The 18,672-nt window shown below is 43.4% G+C and overlaps 1 protein-coding gene across 1 annotated transcript in view; it reads right to left on the reverse strand.

Annotated features, from left to right (window-relative positions):
- Positions 1–423: 423 nt before the first annotated feature.
- The window catches only part of LOC132391052 (steryl-sulfatase-like), an 85,480-nt gene continuing 67,231 nt past the window's right edge, over positions 424–18,672 (reverse strand). Inside the window, exons 8-10 of the mRNA XM_059963746.1 lie at positions 11,531–11,690; positions 4,981–5,102; positions 424–1,231 (exon numbers count right to left, since the gene is read on the reverse strand). Of these exons, the coding sequence (XP_059819729.1) occupies positions 834–1,231; positions 4,981–5,102; positions 11,531–11,690 (680 nt within the window). The 3' untranslated portion in view covers positions 424–833. The remainder of the gene's footprint in view (positions 1,232–4,980; positions 5,103–11,530; positions 11,691–18,672) is intronic.

An 18,672-nucleotide genomic window follows, 5' to 3' on the forward strand; every position in this document is an offset into this window, starting at 1 on the left:
AATCCAATGTGCTCAGCAAAATTGGTACTTTTTTTCTCATTGGCTGTTAATTTGTTTCAAAATATTGCTCTTTCCATTCAGTATATAAAATCCTGTTATCTCTGGTTCAATCAAACGTGTCAATCTTCCTGATATAGCCAGTGACTTCTACTCTTTTTTATGATTATTATCACTTAAGTATTCAGTGTTTATGAACCCATGAATTCTTCCATTTTCTGCCTGTTTTATAAAGTTGATTGTGTCTTCCCTTCTGAAGAACATGTGCTGCGCTTTTTAAAAAAACTTGACCACTGCTTGCTGTGCTTTTTTAAACTCTAACATCTCGCTGCATTTCAACAGGTTGGTAGCCATCTCGGGTTCGTTTTAACACCTTTGTAACTTCAAAACATTAGATATTTCAAAGTAAGACATGGGAGTCTGAAATATGAATCCAACTTTGTTTATTTTAAGCGCGACCCACATGTATCCTGTAGTAGTGTGATGATGTATGCAATTCATGAATATTTTTACGATAACCATAATGAATGATATAAACACCAAAGAATGCTTATTGAAACAATATATTTACAAGATTACTCAAATGTTACTGAAGTATTAAATATTCAACAGAGGGGGAAGAGAGGTGAGGAGGGGTCAGACAGAGAGGGGGAAGGGAAGGGGTTTAGAGAGGAGAGTACAGGGGTGAGGGGAGAAAGGAGGGGTGGAATGGAGGAAGGAAGAAGAGAAAGTAAGAGAACAAAGCAAAGGAAGTCCAAGAAGAATTCCAAGAATGGAAGGTGAAGGAAGGCCACCACATCATCGCCTGCTTCTTATAGATCTAGATTACAGTCTGGTCAGGCATCGGATAGGGAAGAGTCAGAATCCACTGGTGGTCCGTTGCCTCTCTCGCTGCTACACCGACAGCTCTGCCACAAAGTACTACAGCAAGGCTGTAACCATGGCTTCCACAGTACGTTGTTGAGAGACAACTGGTTGGGGACAGCTGTCACTGACCTGTGGTGGTCCTCCACCGCTGCCAACATCACCTTTAAGATCTGGTGGTAGCGTGGTTCAGAGGCAGGCGTCACAGGTGACATCTCTGATGGGTCTCTCAGTAGATCATAGAGTAAAGGTGGGTCATGATAGCTGACAAATTGTCTGTCGCACATGCAGATATGTGTGTCAAAGCAACCCTGTGCTCCCTCTGGGTTGAAGTTAGGTGTGAAGAAGTGGGCTTTCCATACAGCAGTGCCTGTGAAAGAGAGAACAATGTTCAAAGGATATTATGAACACTACCAACCCAGCAAGCTCCTTCCACGCTCACCTCATCCTTTGAGTGAAGAAGCTCCCTCTCATGTTCGCCTTAAATATTTCACCTTTCACCTTTAACTCATCACCTCTATTTCTCATCTAACCCTACCTCAGTGGAGAAAAAGTCTTACATTCACCTCTCAAAATTTTGTATACCTCTAACAGATCTCCGTTAACTTCATGTGATTTTAAAAGTTTCTGCATCCACACAGTTAATCAGATCAACCATTCCAATTACTGCACCCCATGCACCCCATTCTCTATTACACCCCTCACTGCACTGCATTGTAAACACCTTAAATCACTATAATATTGTTTATACTATGAAAGCTGCTGCCGCCACGTTGGATGTTGATTGGCCTGTTCAAGAGATGTAGCAGCTCTTTCCCATTGGTTGCCTTGTGTGCCATGACACCGGTGCTCGGTTCCTAGAGCCTCGGGGGTATAAGAATAGCTCATGTGAGAGAGACTGGCTGGTTTTCCCTTGTCTCCAGTGACTGCTCTCCACTCTGAGGTTGCAATAAGTTCTGAGGAATCACTGGGAAAGAACGCTGTAGAATTAAGAGGGTGCACAGACACACTTAGCTAAGTATTTGTTGAATGCTTAGTTTTGTAGTTGTGTAACTTGGAAACCTTAGCGAAGCACCTGTTGCGTTTGAAGCATTACTAAATGTTCAGTGTTGTAGCTTTTGTAACTTAGGGTGGAACAGATGAGTACTTGGTCGGTTGAACGTTTTACTGTTTGTCTGTAAATAAATGGTTAATGTGCTTATTCGTAATCAGGGTCTTCTGTCACACTTATCAAACTTGTGAAGCCGCTTCGCTGTACGTGTACACACACACACACACACACACACACACACACACACACACACACACACACACACACACACACACCTGCAGCGAAACCCAATATGCTTCTTGCTTTAAGACGTACTCTGCTGAGAGGACATAACATACTGCCACACAGTGGCCACAATTTTGTAGGAATTATGCTTTACAACACCAGTGATACCTGATTGGGGCTCGGTGCCCACCACTGTCTGTAAGGAGTTTGTATGTTCTCCCCGTGACCATGTGGGTTTCCTCTGGGTGTTCCGGTTTCCCTCCACATTCCAAAGACATACCTGTTCTGATTTGTACATCCAGAAACTAATTGAAAGGCAAACACAGGAGCCAGGGACACCTGTATACTTACTCTAGCTTTTCTTTTTAGTGAAGTGCTCACGTGTGACATGTTGGTGTAATGACGTACAGCATTCACACACTTCTTACATATAACTAACAATGAATTATGGAAACAAAAAATGTTTAATCAAATAATATATTAATAATATTACTCAAGTATTACACGAAAAAATGAAATGCACTCCATTCCTTCCTGCTTAGCTATAAACTACAACTAAATATAGAATGCATCTCAAATATATAATGTATTGTTCTCTTGTCACACACATACTTATACAAACACATATGTGACAAGAGAGCAATACATTACATATCTGGATATTATAGGATAGTGTGGATTGTGTGTGTCTATTTATATATATATATATATAGAGAGAGAGAGAGAGAGAGAGAGAGAGAGACACACACACACACACACACATACATATTGGGAGATATGTATGTGTATTTTTCCCTCTATCTCAGGTCCTCTACCAGTGACCTGGGAGCTTGAGGTTTGGCGCAGTATCCGTGCTATTCCTAGTAGTGCGCTCCTCTAGACTGAGATCCCAGATGTTGTTCCCGGGATTTGTTGGAGCCACTCTCCAAGTCCAGGTGTCACAGCTCCAAGTGCTCCTATCACTACCAAGATTACTCTGGCTTTACCCTTCCACATCCTCTCTATCTGCTCTTTCAAGCCTCGGTATTTCTCCAGCTTCTCATATTCTTTCTTCCTGATGTTGCTGTCATTCGGGATTGCCACATCTATTACTAATGCTTTCTTCTGTTCCTTGCCCAGTGTTACTGTGTCTACTCACTGTATCCACAGCATCCTATACTACAACTACTATACAGGAATCAGGAGCATAGTAAATTTTAAGTTGTCCCAATCAAGCCTAAAGATTATTCTCTCTTCTCTCTTAATCCCTTTTCCTTTCATCCACGTGCCCAAGAGTTTTTGAAATAATGTTAATGTACCTTCCTCTACTGCTACCCCAGCACACACTTGCCATTCTCTGTGTAAAGAATATAACTTTTGATGCCCTCACTAAGCAAGAAATTATCACCCTCTCCTTTAAATATACCCAGTGACTTGCCTTCCACAGCCACCTGTGGCAATGAATTCCACAGATTTTCCACCTAATCATCCTCGTGATTAGTAAGGGTGTCAAAGGTTATGGGGTAAATTCAGGACAACAGGGTTGAAAGGGATAATAAATCAGGCATAATCGAAGGGCAGAGAAGACTCGATGGACTGAATGGCCCTATTTATTGAGATACAGTACAGAATAGGCCCTTTTGGCCCTTCGAGCCATGCCGCCCAGCAACCCGATTTAACCCGAGCCTAATCACAGGACAATTTACAATGACCAATTAACCTACTAACTGGTACATCTTTGGACTGCGGGAGGAAACCAGAGCACCCGGAGGAAACCCACGTGGTCATGGGGAGAAACGTACGAACTCCTTACAGGCGGGGTGGCGGGAATTGAACAGGGGTCGCTGGTACTGCAAAGTGTGGGCTAACCATTGTGTTACTGAGCTGGCCCATTTTATGGTCTTATGGAACTAAACTCTCAGAAGAAAGGGGTCATTGCCTTATTAAAAGTTCATGTAATTGGTTTTTAGTATTAAAATATGTAATTCTGTTGAGGTGACAGGAGAAATATGGAAATGTGAAATCTATCAATCTGAAATGTTACTGAAATGGTAAACAAAAATCCTATTTGAAAGCATTGCTGTTGCAGCTACCATTCACGTGACTACTGCACTGTAAATCTGTCAGGTGTATGAAATATCACCCTGCTGTAATTACTTTTGCATATCAGCGACCCTCCATTGGTCAGGGTCGATCATGGATGCTGTATCCCAGCAGTCTATGCGATACACAAGCCAGGGCAGTACGGTAATGGAGGGCAAATTGTTGCTCATGCAGGAGGCTTCCCTCGCCAGGCAGCTGTTGAGTCCAGGGGGACAGCAGAGACCAATACAGTGAGGCACTGGTGGTGTCGCAGGAGTTGCCAGTCAATGTAGGTCTGCCTCAGGGACCCTAGCTCCAAATTTTTCCACAGCATTTACTCCTGAAGCCTTCCCCATGAGTGGGTGTAGCTGCAAGGCAGCTGAGGCTCGAGATCAGAGTTTGCCTTCTCCTTGATGAGCTTCCAACCTCGGCTGACAAGCCCTGTCTTCTTGAAGCGATCATCAGTAGAAACGGTTCTGCCAGGCTTAGTAGCCAAGCCACACATTAAGGTCAGGAACTGGACTTGCTTGTCAGGCTATTTTGGGAGCATTTGATAGGCAGTGGGAGCTCTTCTCCCACATCCTCCTCTGGCACAGGTTAAACAGGAAGGGCATCTAACAGTTGGGGTACAGGTGAATGAGAATGGGCATCTAAATATCTCAAGTGACCCATGGAATCAACAGATAATGCTGAAGGAAAATCGTAAGTGAACCAACGAAATCATGAACCAAACCCACACTAATCCAAACGCACCAATTGCCAATTCAATGCAAAGGACTTACCATCCCTCGGATGCCAGCGAACTGCACTCAAGCGACTGTTACAGTAATGGAAGAGAAACTCGTGCTCGGATTGCTGAACTTCACCTCGGAGTAAAGGCATTAAATCCCGGCCATCGATTATCCTACAAGAGGGAAGGGTCAAGGCAATCAGAGTCAGAATCTGAAACAGGCTGAACATCGCTGGTACAATGTCATGAAATCTGTTGCCCTGCAGCAGCTGTACAGAGTTAGACAGGGTCGGCCATGGATATCGCGTCCCAGCTATCTACATAATATGGGGAGCGAGCTGTTGCACACATGGCTGATGAGTCCAAAGGAACCAGAGGTTTTGCAGGAGTTGCCAGTCAGCATTCAACTCAACGTAGGACTGCCTATAGGGGCTCCAGCTCTGGAGTTTTCCTTGGGGGTTTACTCCCAAAGCCTTCCCCATGAGTGGGTGTAGCTGCAAGGCAGCACAGGTTTGAGATCAGAGTTTTCCTTCTCCTCGATGAGCTGCTTACCATGGCTGACGAGCCCCGTCTACCTGAAGCGACTGGTTTTAAGAGGGCAGTAACCGGCCTTTGCCCCTTCTCCGGTTGGTAGAAATGCTGGGTTCAGTAGGAGAGGGTCTTGGTTGTCAGAAGCTATTTGAGACACACACTAATGAGAGCTTATCCTCACCACCATCCCTGGCTATAACAACCTTAAGGAACCAGTGGTAGATTGAATACATAATAACAACACTATAAATTACAATAAGAAATATACAGTATATATTTATAAAAAATTAAATTGAATAAGATTTACATTTCACTTGCTAGAGCAAAGCAGTTGGCCGATCTTACTCTGGCCATACGTCAGGGAAGGTAATGGTCTGAGAGGAGGGAAGTCCATAAGATGTTGAAGCAGAATTAGGCCATTCAGCCCATTGAGTCTGTTCCACCATTCCATCATGGCTGATTTATTATCCCTCTCATTCCCATTTTACTGCCTTCTCCCTGTAACCTTTGACACCCTGTCTAATCAAGAACCAATCAACCTCCACTTTAAGTATACCCAATGAAGCCGTCTGTGCCAATGAATTCCAGATTCTCTACCCTCTGGCTGAAGAAATTCCTCCTTGTTTCTGTTCTGAAGGGACACCCCTCTTTTCTGAGGCTGTGCCCTCTCATGACGGTGACTCATGGTGAGGATATCGAAAACAATCTTTAAGGTGAGCGGCAGGAGTTTTAAAGGGAACTAGATTTAGAATAGTTTTGGTATATTCACAAGCATCACTGAACAGTGAAAAGCTTGTTGCATACCGTTTTATACAATTTTAAGGAACACCTCCCCAAATACCAGAATATTGCAATAACTTCTATAACGATTCTATAATGTTTCACCCCCAACAATGCCCCCCACCCCGAATCACTGCACTAAGAAATTCTATCACAAACTAACAAGTTCAGGATTTACAATGAGTAACTACTACTAGTTTAAACATTTCTTACAGCTACTCTAAGAAACATGAAGAACTAGAGTCACAGAAAAATATGGCACAGAAGCAGGCCCTTTGGCCCATTTAGTTCATGGTGAACGATTTAAACTGCTTAATGCCATTGACGTGCACCGGGACCGTAGCCCTTCATACCCCTACCATTCATGTATCTATCCAAACTTCTCTTCAACGTTGAAATGGGATGTGCATGCACCACTTGCAATGGCAACTCGTTCCACACTCTTACCACCCTCTGAGTGAAGAAGTTCCCCCTCATGTTCCCCTTAAACATTTTACCTTCACTCTTTATTTAATACAATGTCACATGGATACAGGAGGCAGACTGGGCCAGCAAGTCTGTGTTGATGCCAGAGCAACGCACACAAAATACAGGAGTAACTGAGCAGCTCTGACAGTGTATATGAGGAAAAGGAACAGTGAATGTTCTGGCAACAGTCATTCCTGGCACGAGTCTTAGCAGCGAGGAGGAATGAAGAGATTTGGAGCCCATGTCTATAGGTACCTAAAGTTGCTATGCTACTTGATAGGAGGGTTAAGAAGGCATCTTGTCTGTTGGTCTTCATTAGATGGGGAAATGGATGCTTTTTTCTCGCTGCTGTCATCGGGTGGAAGGTACAAGAGCCTCAGGACTCACACCACCAGATTCAAGAACATTTACTACCCTCGAACATCAGGCTCTTGAACAAAAGGAAATAACTACACTCATTTAAGGACTGTTTTATCTTGCTATCTCATGCTCATTACTTATTATCTGCATTTGCACAGTTTGTTTACAGTTTACTGATCCTGTTTACAGTTAATGTTCTATAATTTCAGTATTCACTAATGAGAAGGATATTGAATTGTGTAAGGTAAGGGAAACAAGTAGGGTAGTTATGGAAACTATGAAGATTAAAGAAGAGGAAATACTAGAACTTTAAAGGAATATAAAAGTGGATAAATCTCCGGATATTCCCTAGGACCTTGAGGGAAGTTAGTGTAGAATTAGCAGGGGCTCTGACAGAAATATTTCAAATGTAATTAGAAACTGGGATGGTGCCAGAGGATTGGCATATTGCTCATGTGGTTCCATTGTTTAAAAAGGGTTCTAAGAGTAAACCTAGCAATTATCGTCCTGTAATTTTGATGACAGTGGTGGGTAAATTAATGGAAAGTATTCTTAGAGATGGTATATATAATTATCTGGATAGACAGGGTCTGATTAGGAGCAGTCAACATGGATTAGTGCATGGAAGGTCACGTTTGACAAATCTTACTAATTTTTTTGAAGATGTTACTAAGAAAGTTGATGAGGGTAGAGCAGTGGATGTTGTCTATGTGGACTTCAGTAAGGCCTTTGACAAGGTTCCACACGGAAGGTTAGTTAGGAAGGTTCAATCGTTAGGTATTAATATTGAAGTAGTAAAATGGATTCAACAGTGGCTGGATGGGAGATGCCAGAGAGTAGTGGTGGATAACTGTTTGTCAGGTTGGAGACCACTGACTAGTGGTGTGCCTCAGGGATCTGTACTGGGTCCAATGTTGTTTGTGATATACATTAATGATCTGGATGATGGGGTGGTAAATTGGATTAGTAAGTATGCAGATGATACTAAGATAGGTGGCATTGTGGCTAATGAAGTAGGTTTTCAAAGCTTGCAGAGAGATTTAGGCCAGTTAGAAGAGTGGGCTGAAAAATGGCAGATGGAGTTTAATGCTGATAAGTGTGAGGTGCTACATTTTGGTATGAATAATCCAAATAGGACACACATGGTAAATGGTAGGGCTTTGAAGAATGCAGTAGAACAGAGTGACCTAGGAATAATGGTGTATAGTTCTCCAAAGGTGGAATCTCATGTGGATAAGGTGGTGAAGAAAGCTTTTGGTATGCTGGCCTTTATAAATCAGAGCATTGAGTATAGGAGTTGGGATGTAATGTTGAAATTGTACAAGGCATTGGTGAGGCTAAATTTGGAGTATTGTGTACAGTTCTGGTCACCGAATTATAGGAAAGATGTCAACAAATTAGAGAGGGTACAGAGGAGATTTACTAGAATGTTACCTGGGTTTCAGCACCTGTTACAGAGAAAGGTTGAACAAGTTAGTTCTTTATTCTTTGGAGCGTAGAAGGTTGAGGGGGGACTTGATAGAGGTATTTAAAATTATGAGGGGGATAGATAGAGTTGACATGGATAGGCTTTTTCCATTGAGAGTAGGGGAGATTCAAACAAGAGGACATGAGTTGAGAGTTGGGGGCAAAAGTTTAGGAGTAACATGAGGGGGAACTTCTTTACTCAGAGAGTGGTAGCTGTGTGGAACGAGCTTCCAGTAGAAGTGGTAGATGCAGGTTCGATTTCATCATTTAAAAAAAAAATTGGATAGTTATATTTTCAGGAAAGGAATGGAGGGTTATGGCCTGAGTGCAGGTAGGTGGGACTAGGTGAGAGTAAGTGTTCGGCACGGACTACAAGGGCCGATATGGTTTGTTTATATGTTAATTGTTATATGGTTATAATTTGCTAAGTATGCCTGCAGAAAACGAATCTCAGGGTTGTATGTGGCGACATACGTGCACTCTGATAATAATTCTCACTTTGAACTTTGTGGTCAAGAGCTGCGAGGTAGTGTTGCAGCTCTATGAAACCATGATTAGACCACACCTGGAGTATTGTAAACGGGAGAAAATCTGTAGTTTGCTGGAGCATCCTTCCTTGGAGTTTCGTGTGCAGTTCTGGTCACCTCATTTTCGGAAGGATGTGGAAAGCTTTAGAGAGGGTGCAGAGGACATTTACCAGGATATTGCCTGGATTAGAAACCATGTCTTATGAGGTTCAGTTGAGCAGGCCAGGGCTTTTCTCTTTGGAGCAAAGGAGTATGAGAGGCAACTTGAATGAGACGCACAAGATGATTAAAGGCATAGGTCGACTGGACTGCCAGAGACCTTTACCTAGGGCAGAATTGATTAATGAGAGGGAGCATAATTTTAAGGAGTAGGAGCAATGTTGTAGGTAGATTATATACACAGAGGATGGAGGGTGTACGGAAAATGTTGCGGGGGGGGGGTGTCTTCATGATAGAGGCAAATACATTAGGGACATTGAAGAAACTCTTAGATGGCCACATGGATGATAGAAAAATGGAGGTTTATGTAAAAGGGAATGGTTAGATTGATTGAGAGAACACTGCATCGTAGGCGGAAGTCCTGGTCTATGTTCTAGGTTCCTTTAGTATTTTGTGTGTGCTGATCCAGATTTCCTGCATCTACAGCAGCTCTGTTCCACCTGCCAGCGAGGAAATTCCTGGTGGCCAAACATATTAATTCCCATCCCAGCATGTCGGTCCATGGCCTCCTTTTGTGCCAAGATATGGCCACATTCAAGGTGGAGGAGCAACACCTTATATTCGGTCTGGACAGTCTCTAACCCAATGGCATGAATATCGAATTCCTTTCTGTTTAAAAAAATACCATCTTCCAACCCTCTTCTTCAATTCCCCACTCTGGCCTCTTACCTCCCTATCATCTCCCCCTGGATCTCCTCCCTCTTCCTTTTCTCCTAAGGTTCACTCTCCTCTCCAATTAGATTTCTTCCCCTCCAGCCCTTATTCTTTCCTACCTACCTGGCTTCACCAGTCGCCTTCTAGCTACCCCACCCCCACCTTTTTATTCTGTTCTGTTCCCCCTTTCTTTTCAGTCCTGAAGAAGAGCCTCGGCCTAAAACGTCCACTGTTTATTCACTTCCATAAATGTTGCCTGACTTGTTGAGTTCCTCCAGTGAGTGTTGCTCTGGATTTCCAGCATCAGATTTTCTCGTGTTTGTGTGGTTTTCTGTTTACAGGTGTGCACCATTTGGACAACGTCCAATCACATATCGGTCCGTAGTCCCGATCGGAGAACGTGATGTAGCAGACGTAACCAATCTCGTGTATCGCATGTCACTTGAGTGTAGTAGCATTATCTCTCTGTCTAATTTTCTTTCAAAAATATTGCCGTAAAGTGCATCATGCCTTCCAAACATAGAAAAACCACGTCCTAGTGATAGCAGCAGCAAGAGGCAAAGGAGAAGTATTGATTTGGAAGTGAAACAAAAGGTTATTAAACAATATGAAGGTGGAAAACCAGTGAATGATATTGCTCGGGATTTAGGCATGTCGCACAATGATAAATTATGTGTGACGTAGGCTAAGAAAGTTTAAAAAGTGAAAAAAATTAAAGAGTTTAAAATGAAATAAAGATTTATAGTGCACGCATATATTATAACCATATAACAATTACGGGCCTGAAACAGGCCATCTCGGCCTTTCTAGTCCGTGCTGAACACTTACTCTCACCTAGTCCCACCGACCTGCACTCAGCCCGTAACCCTCCATTCCTTTCCTGTCCATATACCTATCCAATGTTTTTTTAAATGACAGTATCGAACCTACCTCTACCACTTCTACTGGAAGCTTGTTCCACACAGCTACCACTCTCTGAGTAAAGAAGTTCCCCCTCATGTTACCCTTAAACTTTTGCCCCCTAACTCTCATCTCATGTTCTCCTGTTTGAATCTCCCCTACTCTCAATGGAAAAAGCCTATCCACATCGACTCTATCTATCCTCCTCATAATTTTAAATACCTCTATCAAGTCCCCCCTCAACCTTCTATGCTCCAAAGAATAAAGACCTAACTTGTTCAACCTTTCTGTGTAACTTAGCTGCTGAAACCCAGGTGATATTCTAGTAAATCTCTTCTGTAATGTCTCTATATTGTTGACATCTTTACAGTATAGTGTACACTATACAGTTTTAGTGTAAGTTCTTGGCTATTTAGTCAATACAGGTACACTACAGTTAGGTTTGCTAAGTATATAATAGTGTTTGCACAACGTCCAAATCACATAATGTCCGATTTCACAGAACATATCATGGACATTAAGTGACGCATACCTGTATGTGGTTTTCCCAGAACCTTTGTCATACGTTGGGGCTTTTTTGCCTCCCTGCCCACAGTAAACATCTTGACCACAAGTGCCGTCCTCAACCTGGCCTCCTTGTTGTTAGAACAGAATGTCGGCAACCGTCCACCTCCCTCCACAAACCCGTCTGCTTACCGGTTACTTGGCATCGTTGCTTGGGCCAGGTTGACAACTGTTGGGAAGATGTCCATGTTGCTGGTTGGCCCATGGACTGTCTTGCCCGCTGTCAGGACGCCAGGCCATCGGAGGAGACCTGGAACACGGATCCCACCTTCCCAGTTGGTGGACTTTCCTCCTAGAAGAAAATTGGAAGGAGAACAAATCAGGACACTTTTAAAAGGGGTTAAAATGAGAAAAGATTATACATGGAAGTAATATTGGTCACGTGAAATGTACATTGTTGCCTTATGTGCCAATAGACATTGGTCAGTGCATTGGAAAAGTAATTTTCCGTGTCTTGTGAAACTGGAATTGTGCAACGACCAAAGGCTAGAGGAAAATTCAGTTATATAAGACATACCAATAGAATTAGAGTTAATCTGGAAAGTTGAGTGTATCAAAACAGAGAATGACAGGTTTTTGACTGGACAGGGGTTAAGGATTGCAAGGAAATTGGAGGGGTAGAATGAGGTGGGAAAAAAAACAGCCATAATTGAAGGAGCATATTTGAACACATTATAGTTTCTTATCCCACCACTGTTGCCCACTCAGACGGGATATATTTCATCAAAACTGAGAGGGGAGACATGTGATAGGAAACTGAGGGCCAATGTTTTTTACCCAGAGGGTGGAATGACCTGCCAGAGGAAGAATTATGGTAGATACATTAAGAATAGTACAATTAAAGGTACATAAAAAAGGTACAATTAAAAGCCTTAGGCTAGACTGAACTACGTGAAAAACAACATAGAAAAAAAAAACTACACTAGACCACAGACCTACCCAGGACTGCATAAAGTGTACAAAACAGTGCAGGCATTACAATAAATAATAAACAGGACAATAGGGCAGTAAGGTGTCAGTCCAGGCTCTGGGTATTAAGGAGTCTGATAGCTTGGGGGAAGAAACTGTTACATAGTCGTGAGAGCCTGAATGCTTCGGCGCCTTTTCCCAGATGGCAGGAGGGAGAAGAGTTTGTATGAGGGGTGCGCGGGGTCCTTCATAATGCTGTTTGCTTTGCGGATGCAGCGTGTAGTGTAAATGTCTGTAATGGCGGGAAGAGAGACCCTGATGATCTTCTTAGCTGACCTCACTATCCGCTGCAGGGTCTTGCGATCTGAGATGGTGCAATTTCCGAACCAGGCAGTGATGCAGCTGCTCAGGATGCTCTCAATACAACTCCTGTAGAATGTGGTGAGGATGGGAGGTGGGAGATGGACATCCCTCAGCCTTTGCAGTAAGTAGAGAGGCTGCTGGGCTTTCTTTGCTATGGAGCTGGTGTTGAGGGACTAGCTGAGATTCTCCACCAAGTGAACACCAAGAAATTTGGTGCTCTTAACGATCTCTACCGAAGAGCTGTTGATGTTCAGCAGGGAGTGGTTGCTCTGTGCCCTCCTGAAGTCAACAACCATCTCTTTTGTTTTGTTCACATTTAGAGACAGGTTGTTGGCTCTGCACCAATCTGTTGGCCACTGTACCTCCTCTCTGTAAGCTGACTCATCGTTCTTACTGATGAGACCCACCGCGGTCGTGTCATCGGCGAACTTGATGATGTGGTTCAAGCTGTATCTCATTCATTGCAGCACAGTCTATATACATATATATATATATATATTGAGAGTACATAAGACTTTGCGCAGTAATGTATTTGTCAATGTGGAGTAGAGAGAGAGCTTGTAAATCTGGTGGGAGCAAAGGATGTTGGGAATGGTGAGGGGTGTGGGTCAGGTGACTGAGAAGGAGTACCAGGGGCAGAGGGTGGCGCAGGTGCAGACACACCCAGCCCTGAGACACCAGGCAAGGCCATTTGATTCCAAACAATTGGTTTATTGATCATTACAGAATATCACTCCCCCTTTTCCCTACCATGATTCCTCTCTCCCTGCCCCCTTCCCAGTCTCAGTCCATAACAGAGACCCGTATCAGAATCAGGTTTATCATTGCTCACATATTTCATAAAATGTGTTTTTTTGAGGCAGCAATACTGTGCAACACATACAATTACTACGGTACTGTGCTAAAGTCTTCGGCACCTTAGCGATATCAGAATCAGAACAGGGTTTAATACCAAGACATATGCTGATGATATGAAACCTGATTCTGATATAGTTAGGGTGCCGAAGACTTTTGCACAGTACTGTACTTAGTCCGGTATGGGGATATGAAAGATTTAGAAGGACAAGGGCCAAACACGGCAAAATAAGCTTTAATTGGAATCAAGGTCGGCATGGACTGTTGGGGCCAAAGGGCCTGTCTCCACGTCTATATGACACTACGTACTTCCAATGGCATTCGGGCTGACTCGAGGAAGATTATAACTCCGTGATGAAATCTTGAAGAATAGTAGGTTTCAGTCGGTGAACATTAAGGAAAAGAGGAGATGAAAGAGAACTTCTATTTTATTGTCGGGATCGAGTATAGGAATTGGGAAATTATACTGCAGTTATGTAAGACATTGGTGAGGCTGCACTTGGAGCATTGTGTACAGTTTGGTCATCCTGTCATAAGGAAGATTGCTGTTAAACGTGAAAGAAACTTAAGTGTTATTAAGTCTAAACACAATTTTTCATTGATTCTATTCTTGGATTTATTTATTTTTTATTTTATTCATTGACTTATTGAGATATAGCTTGGAATAGACCCTTCAGGACCTTCGAGCCATGCTGCCCAGTAATCCCTGATTTAACCCTAGCCTAATCACGGGACAATTTACAATGACCAGTTATTGATTGATAGGTATCTGAGTAGTCAGGGCATCAAAGGTTATGGTGAGAAGGCGGGGGAATGGGACTAAAGGGGAGATTGGATCAGCTCATGATGAAATGGCGGAGCAGACTCGATGGGCCGAATGGCTGACTTCTGCTCCTTTGTCGTATGGTCTTAACCTACCTACTGGTACAGCTTTGGACTGTGGGAGGAGACCGGAGCGCCCATGCAGTCACAGGGAGAATGTACTAAATCTTCACAGGCAGCAGCAGGAACTGAACCCAGGTCACCAGAACTGTAAAGCATTGTGGTAACCACTATGCTATCATGCCACTTCTACTGCATATGTCTGCACGAAGACAAACCTCAGAGTTGTATGTGGTGTACTTGGACAATAAATTTACTTTTAACTTGAAGAGTGCAGAAAAGATTTACCAGCATTTTTCCTGGTCTGAGTTACATGAAAAGTGGTGTAGATTAGGACATTATTCACTGGAATATGGAGGATTGAGAGGTGACCTGATTGAGATATACAAGATCATGAAATTAAGGACTCTACAACTCATGTTCTCAGTATTATTTATAATTATTTGTTTTTTTTTGTATATGCAGTTTTTCTTCTTTTGCACGTCGGTTGTTTATCTGTCTTTGTGTGTAGTTTGTCACTGACTCCATTGTGTTTCTTTGTTCTATAGTGAAAACCCACAAATTATGACTCTCAGGCTAGTATATAGTGACATACATGAACTGAAATGTCACTATAGTTGTCCATCGTGTCTGACGATGGCAGGAAACCTGTGTGGGAGTTTTTGAAGTAGAAAAGCCATTCCACTGGGGCAGTTCCACTCTCCCAACCTCGGAAATCCGGGCCCAGTGATATGAAGAAGCGTCACAGCTGGAATCTTCCTTGGTTGCAGATGTTGACCATGACGTCTTCTGTGCCTTGTCATGCCCTTTGCTCTCCACGAAGCGTGGCAGTACTGACTTCCCGGCCGTTGGATCTGACTACAGATCAAATCTGCCCATGCTGGACCAGGTGTTCCCCCCCCCCCCCCCCCCATCTCACTGTGTTACGAGGCCTGCCAGCTACCCTCACCAGGTTTAGCCTGCCTGTCAAAGTGGTATACAGGGGTGTGGCAGCTGTCACATGCAAGCTTACAATGATAATAAGTTCACTTTGAACTTTGAGGTGCATAAACCTATCTTTTATCCCCAGGGAGGGGATATGAACATAGGTTTAAAGCCAGAGGCTCATTGCTACCACCAGGAAGCAGGAATATGACCCGAAGACTCACAGTCAAATGATTCAGGAAAAGCTTCTTCCCCTCGGCCATCAGATTCCTGAACTGTCGTTGAACACTACCTCACCATTTTGCCCTCTCTGTTTGCACTATTTATTTTTATATTCTTACCGTAAATCACAGTTTTTTAGAATTATGTATTGTTATGTGCCAGCAGCCATAGACCACAGATGTCAATGTTAAACAAATATATTTTCAATACCTACCCAAAATACAGACAATTAAAACAATTGCTCCCTTAACCAAAATTTAACCGTGCATTGCATCTTAGCTCACAAACTGTGGAGGTCTGGAAACACTTCCTCCCAAGTCTTACTCAAACAGAGTCCTAGGATGGCAATCCAGAAGGTTCCAGAATCCACAGGAACAGGCACTGGTGTCTGTGAGGAAGGGTTCATGAATCCAAGTTAAGATGACACCAGGTGACGATTATGGAAAATTCCAGAGGACAAGTGATTGTCACGTAACACACTGGATCCACGCAGGGATAATGAGGTGACAGTCACAGAAGACTCCAGAGGTCGAGTGGTTGTCACTGAAATACTAGAGTCCACGGAGGGATAACAAAGTGACGCCCAAGTTCCAAAATCCATGTAGGGATATCACAAGGTGACGGTCATGGAATATTCCCTAACACAAGTGGTCGCCATGTAACACACCCGGATCCGTGTACGGGTTAACAAAAAGTGGTCACCACAAAATGCTCCAGAAATCCGAGTATGGATCATACAAAGTGACAGTCATGTATCCAATATGCAGTGTGTGCCGCAAATTATCACAATCTTCTGGCCATGGAGAAATATTGGGAACGCCCACTGCTGTAGTGAACTCTTCAACTAACTCAACTCAACTCACTCTCTCGCTGGTAACTCACAGTCCGTTGCATCGCTTAGCTGCAGAAATTTTTAGAAACCTCCTGAATTCAATAGAAAATGCCTACACCCATTTGTTATATGATGCCATCCCCATGCCTCGTCCAGGCGCACCTAAATGATGCTTACAGTTAATCCAAGCAACGATGACATGTAACAATTGCCACAAAACAACGAAACAACAACAACAAAACAACGAATTCCATGAAATATCTCACAGGTAATAAACCTGATTCTGATTAACCATCTTTCAGAGGCTCTTAACCTTTTATATGCCATGAACCATTAAGCAAAAGGGGTCTGTGGACTCCAGGGTGGGAGACCCTGAATTGGGAGAGCTTTAGAAGGCCATAAATGGAATATAGGCAGATGAGTCAACCTCACTGGGCAACAGACAGCATGGACGAGTTGGGTTGAAGGGCCTGTTTCTATGATATATGACTCTGTTGTTGTACAAGGAGAGGTGGAACGAGGGAGGTAAAAGTCAAAAGGATTTCAGACTATACCCCCTTTCAATTTCAAAGCAATCAGGAAGCAGAGGACAAAGAGAACATCTGGAGCTCAGCAAAAGAAAAGTATCTGAGGTCAGATACAGCTTTTGGAAGTGGATGGGAAACATCACTCAAGCATCAGTAGATATACTTTGAAATTCCCGGTGGAGTTCTTGGAAGAGGCACGTCCAGGTAAAGTTATGACTAACTTTATTTGTCACATGTATGTCGAAATATACAATGAAATGTATCGCTTGCTTCAAATCAAATCAGCAAGGATTGTGCTGGGCAGCCTGCAAGAGCCGCCTGGCTTCTGGTGCCAACATATTATGCCCACAACTGACTAACCCTACCATGTACACCTTTGTAATATGGGAGGAACCCACGGCATCCTTGTGGTCATGGGGAGAACTTACAAATTCCTTATAGTCAGCGTTGGGAATTGAACTCCAATCTCTGATCATTAGCGTTGCAAAACGTTTCGCTAACTACTCCACTACCCTGGCTAGGCTGCCCTCTGTATAAAAAGGATGTTATTAAACTGTACAGAGCGCAAAAAGGATTTTCAAGGCTGGAGCCACGACTCAAATGACTGAGTTATGGGAAGAGACTGGACAGCACAGAGCTTTATTCCGGGCTAGAACGTAAAAGTTCCTTACAGATAGTGGCAGCTATCGAACACTGCATTGTGTTAAGTGCTACACTACTCTGCCGATCCTGTATTTCCTTGTGATTTCGAAGGAAACCATTCATCTCATTGAGCCCACACCTGTTTTCAGAACATTTCCATCAGTCCCAGCCCCTTTTTTATTTCCCTGTAACCTAGTTTCTCTCAGATGGCTATCAACTCAGCCCTTATTCTCCGGTCACCAGCCCACTCTAGGGATAATTCATAAAGTTCAAAATTTGAAGGACTTTTTATTATCAAAGTACATATATGCCAGGTATCTTGAAGTTGTTATAATTAGGGGTGGCAGTGGGGATAAGTTCCCACTACCAGTTAAATGCTCCCTACGGCCCGCATCTCAAATAGCCTGTGGCAAGCAAGCCCAGCTCCTGGCTTTCATGTGTGACTTAGCTACTAAGCCTGGTGGAAGCATTTCTACTGACTGGAAAAGGGGCAAAGGAGGGTTATTGGTGCCTTAAAACCAATCGCTTTGGGTAGACGGGGCTTGCCAGTTATGGTAGGCAGCTCATTGAGGAAAAGGAAATCTCTCATCTCGAACCTCTGCTGCCTTGCAGCTATACCCACTCGTGGGTAAGGCTTCAGGACTGAAGGTGGAATCTCTAAGGCAATCCAACGTTGAGTTCAATGCTAACTGGTCACTCCTGTGACGCTGCTGGTGCCAGACTGTATTAGTCTCTGCCTTTGCTTGGGTTTAATCAGTTGTGTGCAAAGGGGTATCCTGCTGCATGGGCAACAGCTTCCTCTTCATATCGTACTGCCCCGTCTTCTGTACTGGCTTGAGTTTTGACTTCACCTTGCAGCATCAACACGATTCAGGACATTACATTCCAGCTTTGCCTCATGGTCTTGACACGATACAGGAAGCAGCAGTCGACAATTACAAGCCACTCCACTCAACTGATGTAGAACATGGTGCCAGGGTTTGTTTCCGATGGTGGGAGAGATTCCTGGTTGTCACTGGACAGCCACTGGCCACCTTAAACTGGGCAGCCCCCAGTCGAAAACATACTGTCCCATCACAGTCTGCTTTCTTCATTGGATTACAGGGATTGGGTATTTT

The sequence above is a fragment of the Hypanus sabinus genome, chromosome 3 (assembly GCF_030144855.1).
Source record: "Hypanus sabinus isolate sHypSab1 chromosome 3, sHypSab1.hap1, whole genome shotgun sequence".
In the NCBI taxonomy this organism is placed as follows: Eukaryota; Metazoa; Chordata; class Chondrichthyes; order Myliobatiformes; family Dasyatidae; genus Hypanus; species Hypanus sabinus.